The sequence below is a fragment of the Physeter macrocephalus genome, chromosome 12 (assembly GCF_002837175.3).
Source record: "Physeter macrocephalus isolate SW-GA chromosome 12, ASM283717v5, whole genome shotgun sequence".
Classification (NCBI taxonomy): Eukaryota; Metazoa; Chordata; class Mammalia; order Artiodactyla; family Physeteridae; genus Physeter; species Physeter macrocephalus.
Window position 1 is genome coordinate 12386252 of NC_041225.1, and position 7448 is coordinate 12393699.

At 55.7% G+C, this 7448-nt stretch overlaps 1 protein-coding gene across 1 annotated transcript in view; it reads left to right on the top strand.

The window, feature by feature from the left end:
• The window catches only part of PAX8 (paired box 8), a 66884-nt gene that overhangs the window by 32594 nt on the left and 26842 nt on the right, over positions 1–7448 (top strand). Inside the window, exons 4-8 of the mRNA XM_024129810.1 lie at positions 2848–3013; positions 4924–5121; positions 6498–6586; positions 6878–7003; positions 7224–7399. Coding sequence (XP_023985578.1) covers positions 2848–3013; positions 4924–5121; positions 6498–6586; positions 6878–7003; positions 7224–7399 — 755 coding nt within the window. The remainder of the gene's footprint in view (positions 1–2847; positions 3014–4923; positions 5122–6497; positions 6587–6877; positions 7004–7223; positions 7400–7448) is intronic.

Below are 7448 nucleotides of genomic sequence, written 5' to 3' on the forward strand. Positions count from 1 at the left end.
CCTGCGTACGGAAAAAAAAAAAAAAAAAAAAAAAAAAAAATATATATATATATATATATATTGAGAGAAAGACATATATCATATGATATCGCTTATATGGAATCTTAAAAAAATGATACAAATAAACTTATTTACAACACAGAAATAGACTCACAGACTTAGAGAATGAACTTATGGTTACCAGGGTGGAAGGGTGGGGGGGAGGGATAGATTGGGAGTTTGGGATGGACGTGTTCACATTGCTATATTTAAAATTGATAACTAACAAGGACCTACTGTAAAAAAAAAAAAAAAAAGACTACATGATAAAAAAATATACGTGGAGGGATAAACAAATGAAGAAGAAGAAGAAGCAGGCTTGGAGAAAAGAAGAAATTACTCCTCAAAAGAAGATTTAAAGAATTTTCTAGAAGAATTTAAGCAACTTTACAGAATAAAAGAAACTAGTGAAAAAAAAATTAAAACAGGCAGAGTCAACACAGGAGTCTGACCCAACGCCCTTTGCACAGTAACACAAAGAACTCAGAAGCCAATAAAATAAAATAAAGCACCAGAGACTTCACAGTTTAGGAGCCAGAACTATGAATACATCTTTCCCTTCATACCGATGCAGGCTGATCTAGTAAATAACCTTTCAGGAGGGTTCCTGAGAGTTTGGGTTTCTAAGGATCCTGATCAGCCCTTCAGGAAGATTTAGGACGATGGCCCACACGCTTCAATGGAGAAACAGGGTAGATTTGTTTTTAGGCACAATTCCCAGTTCATGCCACCAAGAAATGGCGTTTGGTTTTTTAAACCTATTACCTTTCTAGGGGTGAAGAACTCCACCTGTAGGAACCCTCGTTTCTAGATGTACAGAACCTAGCACAACATCTAAGCTCCGTGGATCACGTGGGAGCCTAAATTCTGGAAAATGGGGACAAAGCTGGGAGGCCTTGTCTGTTTGGGTGGCTGTCTGGCGCCCCCTTGTGTTCAGTGTCTGGACCCAAAAGAGCCGAAAAGCAGCACGGATGGAGTGAGCGTCAAATGGCTGAGCTATTTTCCACCAACGGCCCGTGGCCAATGAGAAGCCAGAGGAGCGGGCTCAGGAGTGGATGCAGGGCCCTCCACTGACCATCTGGGATGTCTTCCCAGCCCCGGTGGAAACACACTTGCTAGGACAAGCTGCCTACAACGGGACAGGTGGAAGCAGTGCCCAAGGTCACCCAATTGTCTCCACCAGGGAGATGGATCATCGTGTCCCTCCTGCTGGGTGTTTGGCCAGAGGGCTTTTCCTCTGGACTTAGTGCCCAGACCAGAGGCGTTTATAGACTCTTAAAAAAAAAAAAAAAACCAGATATTCACTGCTCTGCTGAAAACAGCTTGGGCTCCTGAGGAGACATTGCAGGGGCAGTTTTGAACATGCTACGTCAGTGGGCCGTAATGGGCACGGTGTGCCTAGCAGAGGTACATCCCACCCTCGGCCGTAAATAGCCCTTAACGGGCTGACGCAGAAAGCCTGGCATTGGCTCTTCCTCTTCCTCAGCTCGAAGCCCAAGCTGAGTCACATCAACTGTCACTGAAAATCTCTAAGCCCCAGTCTCCTCGTCGGCAAAAGGAAGATCTCAGGCCTGAAGTTAGCCCAACCTGTATCTAGGGATTTTAGAGAGTTAAGTATCTTGATAAATCGAACAGACACCTTCTTGCCTCTAAGCCTTTGCACATGCTGTTCCCACTGCCTGGAACAGTTTTCCTCCTCATCTCCTTCTCTAGTCTGACATCTCTTTATCTTCAGTTTCCACTTAGACTTCTTCAGAAACCTGTCTATGGTCCCCCGAGCCTGGGATTGGTCCCCTCCAGGGGTTCCCATAACCCCCTGCATGTCCCCGGTCCCAGCAGTGACCACGTGGTATGGTCATTGGCCGGTCTAGATCCTCACTTGAACCCTATGAGCCCAGAGCAGGGATCACGCCTGCATCATTCACCTCGACATCTGCAGGGCCTGGTGCAGCGTTTGGCACGTAGTACGCACTCAATAAATATGTGTTGAATAGGTGGATGGGCTCAGTGTGAAACACAGTCTGGGGCCAGAGGGTAGAGGCCGAGTCAGGAAGGCAGCTAACGAGACAGGCGCACATCACAGCGTGTCCACGTTCTGCACCACCGCCCACAGCCCAGCACGTCAGTCCTGGAAGCCCTGGAACATGGGCCAGTGAGGTCTCGGCCTTTGCCCTTCCAGTGCCCCCAACAGTGCTCGGGCCATTCAGGCCGGGAACCCACAGACAGGGCCCACGCTGTCCAAGCTCAACCAGAGAAGCTCTCCTTTTATTGTTTGGTGTCTGTGTTTCTCGACGTGATTGTGCTTAAAAAATCTGGCCCTATGGTTCAAAAGAAGAACAAGAATGAGAAACTTAAGTACCACTGATTTCATCCTACGCCCTCATGTTATAGATGAGGAACAGAGACGCAGAGAGGACAGGGGGATTTTCCCCAAGGGCGCACAGCTCAGTATCAGAGTAGGAAGAGCCTGAATCCTCCACTCTTTAGATACTTTCCAGAGGGAGGGAGGGAGGTGTTGGGGTTGTTATTTGGAGTGAGGTGCTGAGGGTCTGAGAGGAGACCCCCCCCAGAAGGTCCCCAAAGTGGGATGTCCCCCCCCTCTGTGGCATCATACATGCCCCTCACGCCGCCAACCCGAGCTAGCCCTCCTCAGAGGTGGGAAGCAGGACGGGGTACCGCAGGAGCACCAGAGGGTGTGACCAACGGTGGGAGTTCAAGTTCAGGGGCTCTCAACACCCAATGTCCACACGCAGGCTGATTCTCTGCCTGGTGGCCCTGACGACTGTCCCCCGGACTATTGTGTTTCAGGCCACGGAGGGCTGAACCAGCTGGGAGGGGCCTTTGTGAATGGCAGACCCCTGCCCGAAGTGGTGCGTCAGCGCATCGTGGACCTGGCCCACCAGGGCGTGAGGCCCTGCGACATCTCCCGCCAGCTCCGAGTCAGCCATGGCTGTGTCAGCAAGATCCTTGGCAGGTAAGCACGAAATTCACCCCCCTCACCACCCTCCCTTTCGGGGACGCGTGGGACGTCCTGCTGGGGCCCCTGAACAGGACCCGAACAGGATGTGGCGGTGCCTCTGGGCTTCCCTCATCTGCTGCCCTTCTGTGGTTTCGGGCCCTTCCTTCCTCATTTGTCCATTTCTCCTTCCTTTCATCTCTCCCTCCCCCGCGCGGTCTCCTTTGCCCCATGTCCCGTTTTTCGATAGACTTCTTTGTTCCTAAAGCAGAAGAGTCTTCCCCCAAAGGCCCTCCCCCTGCTGCGACCAAGGGAAGGGAGCCACTGGGGAGGGGGACACACGATCAGAGTTGACTCCCGAGGTCTCACCCCAGCTTGAGGGACGTCTGAGTTTGTGTTTCTCAAACCGTAACTCCCAGAGTATCTGCCACAGAAGCACCGGGGCTGCTTGAGGAAATGCAGATCCCTAAGCCCCAGGCCAGGCCTGCAGCAGCCTCTCTGGGAGCCAGGCCCGGACGCTGTGATTTTTATGAGATGACCAGGTGACACTTACGGACACTAACTCCAGAGGAGCAGTTCACAGCCCTGGCCGCACGGTAGAGGGTCACCTGGGGAATCTTAATCTGAAAAAGAAATGGATGTCTAGGCCCCAGCCCACCCCAGTTAAAGGCAGAACTTTCGGGGAATGAGTCCAAGTTTCGCTATAGTGTTAAGCCCTCCTCGAGGGATCCTAATTTCCCGCAGCCAGAGTTAAGAACTGCTAACCCAAAGGTTCAGGAAGGACCAAGAGCAGCGAAGCTCTGGACTGACGCAGCCGCGTAGTCTAGTCTGGAGGGCCGCTTCGGGCGGGGAGTGCCCACACGGGGCGGCTTCGTGTCAGCTCAGTGTACCCGTCTCCCTTACCCACCCTGTCAGTGGATTCAGGAGGAGTTCTGGCTCAAGAAGACCAAAGCCTGATCCGCAGTGGAACGTGGAAAGCCCTGCTTTCCTGGCCGAAGTTGTCAGGGAAAAGCGTGGTCCCAGGCTGGGGTCAGGAGAGGCGTTCCCAAGATGGGCTGCAGGATCCCACATAGGGGATGAGCACCGGAGGGTGGTGACACATAAGGGGTGTTTTAAAGAGCCAGATTTTATTGCATGGCAGAAGAGACCAGAGTCTCCCCAAGGAGGGGAAGCAGGCTACCCTGCTGAGGGATGCGGGGAAGGGGAGCGGACACCCTGGGAGAAATAGGCTCAGCTTAGGGAGCTGGACGTGGCCAGGGCTCCAGGCCAGCCTGGGGTTCCAGAGTCCACAAGGAGCAGCTTCAACTTGAACCGTGTAACCTGGTGGAAAACCAGTGGCTGGGGGTATGGGGTGGGGTGGAGGGGTGGAGGGGTTTTATGGAGAACAAAGGTGAAACCAGCAGGACAGGGCAGAGGGCCCAATGACCCCCGCTGGCCTCTTGGGGAGGGAGGGGTAAAACCAGGATGGCCAAGGAGAACGGTAAGTCATGCCTCAGCCAAGAAAAGCTGGACAGAGCACACCGCCACCGTGAACCTGTGTGTACCCACGGAGCACATTCGTCAAAGTGCCCTTTCTAAGAAGGGAGGTGTTTTGCGCCCCATAAGGTGGCTCCCGCAGGCGCTCAGACGCAGGAGACTGGCCAGAGGGACGGCGGGAAGGAGAGAAGCCAGCTATCCCTGGGCGAGGTCTATCGAAGAGAGTTCTGGTTTGGCAGCGGCATAAACCTACCCGTGCAAGGGAAACAGGCAGTGCCAGGAACATCGTGTTGGAGGCCGGCCCTGGGGGCACAATTCACCGCCCCCCCGGCCCCTCCCCAGAGGGGAGGGGAACGAGCGTCTCGGAGGGGAACGAGCGTCTCTGGCTAAGTTCCTGCCCGAAGACCCCACCTGCTTACTGGGTACTTCTTTGGGGTTCTCTATTGGAGTAGGTACTACGAGACTGGCAGCATCCGGCCTGGAGTGATAGGGGGCTCGAAGCCCAAGGTGGCCACCCCCAAGGTGGTGGAGAAGATCGGGGATTACAAGCGGCAGAACCCGACCATGTTTGCCTGGGAGATCCGAGACCGGCTCCTGGCCGAGGGCGTCTGTGACAACGACACTGTGCCCAGTGTCAGCTCCATCAACAGGTGAGAGGGACACCGCAGCCAGGGGCCGGGGAACCCGGGCTTTGGGGGAATCATGACGGGGACCTGGCTTGAGTGGAACGGAGCCTGGGAAGGGACGGCATGCTGAAGAGTCAGGCCGGAAGTGCCCCGGGCCCAGGGCAGGCACCACCCCCTCCAGCCTCCTCACTGCCACGGGGCAGCCCCGCCCTCACCGCACCGCCCCCTCGCCCGCCCCGTCCCCAACCCAGACTGTACTCCCTGCAGTCTCCTTCCCCACACACCACATCCGCTTTCATTCAAGAAAAGAAGCTTCCTCTTGCATTGATCCTTTTCTTGAGCGAGGCACAAGACCCCCTAACTGGGCCCTCATCCCAACACCCACTCATTTGTTTAGTCATTCAATCATTCACTCACCACCTCAATCAGTCGTTCATTTGCTCACTCACTCACTCATTCACCCATAAGTCACTCACGTGTAGGCCCTGGGGAGGCACAATCCTTGTCCACGTGGCCCTTACAGTCCAGTGGGAAAACAGACACTAATCGAGTCCTAATCAAGTGCCCATGCAAACAACTGTAAGAAATGCAGCTCTGAGTTTGGCTAAGGAGAGAAATATGAGGGTACTGGGCTGGCAGAGGGTAACTTTGTTTAGGGAGGTTCTGAAAAGATGCCTGGAGTAAGAAATAACTAATAAGAGTTAGCTAGGTGAAAGGGGGGGCGGGGGGATGGTGAAAGGAGCTCTGAGACGGCACGTGCAAAGGCCCTGTGGCGGGCAGGCTCTTACACAAGAAGCTGAAAGCAAGCCAGTAGGTGGAGGGAAGTGGAGCATGAAGTCGGCTGAGGTGGAGATGTGAAGAAAGGCTGCAGTTCAGAGGCCGGTGACCGTGCACCATATGCTTCGCCTCTGACCTAGAAGCAATGGGAGGAACCTTGGCAGATGTTAAGCCCGAGGCTGGCTTGCATCTCAGAAAGTCCACTCTGGCTGCAACGGAAACAAAAGATTAGAAAGGGTCAAGGGCAGAGAGGGCTGGGCCAGTGAGTGACCCTGGAGGGAGAGTTTGGTGGTGGCAGTGAGGGATGCAGAGAGGGATGGATGCTGGAGAGATTTACAAGGTCAGACCCACAGAAGCTGCTGACGGGCTTGACGGAGGAGGGGGGGAGGCAGATGCTGAGCCCCACGTGCACGTATGCCTTGGGCGACCAGGGGAGCTAATCGTGAAATGGGATCCGTGGGAAGGACCAGGTATGAGGAGTAAGGTCTTGGGTCTTAGGGTGGACAGGCTGAGTTTGAGGTGCTTTAGATACCCAGGGGGGATCTCAGAAAGGCAACTGGGTCTGGGGCATCCAGGAGCCCTGTTTCCTTCTCTTCTAAGGGCCCTTCTTGTCTTCCTTACAGAATCATCCGGACCAAAGTGCAGCAACCATTCAACCTTCCCATGGACGGCTGCGTGGCCACCAAGTCCCTGAGCCCAGGACACACGCTGAGTGAGTACCGAGGGTCCTGCAGGCACACACCCAGCCCCTTGCACGCGCACACCCGGCTGCGTACACACCCAGAGTCACACACAAACACGTCCACACAGACACACCCAGGTGTGTAGACTGAGTCCTTCCCTCGGGACACACAGCCCTGCTCTGAAACATTCAGGGGTGGAACCACCTCGGGCAAGAACCCTGGCACCAGCGGCGCCCCTGACCCCCTCCACGGCGGCGGCAGCAGGGGCTCTGAGGGGGTGTCAGTTCCACGTCCCGACCCTCCGTGTCGCCCCACTGCAGTCCCCAGCTCAGCCGTGACGCCCCCAGAGTCTCCCCAGTCCGATTCTCTGGGTTCAACCTACTCCATCAACGGGCTCCTGGGGATCGCGCAGCCTGGCAGCGACAGCAAGAGGAAACTGGATGACAGTGAGTGCTGTGGAAGCCGGAGGGCAGGCTGTCTGCTGGGGCTCTGATGGGACACAAGCCCCCAGCGGCCCAGGGCTTTCGGGCCTGTCTCTAAGCCACCCTGAGGCCCGGGAGCCCGGTCCTTTCCCTCCCCTGAGGCAAGGCTGCTCCCCAGCTCGGGCCTGGGGGATGGGTGGACGGGCCCCTGAAAGCTTTCTCCCTGCCTGGGGACACCCGCCAGGTGACCAGGACGGCTGTCGGCTGAGCCTTGACTCCCAGAGCAGCGGCGGTGAGCCCCGCAAGCACCTCCGCACGGACGCCTTCAGCCAGCACCGCCTTGAGCCGCTCGAGTGCCCCTTTGATCGGCAGCATTACCCGGAGGCCTATGTCTCCCCCAGCCACACCAAAGGCGAGCAGGTGAGGGGCCAGCCGGGCGTGGGAGGTTAGCAGACAGGCCGGGGGGGTG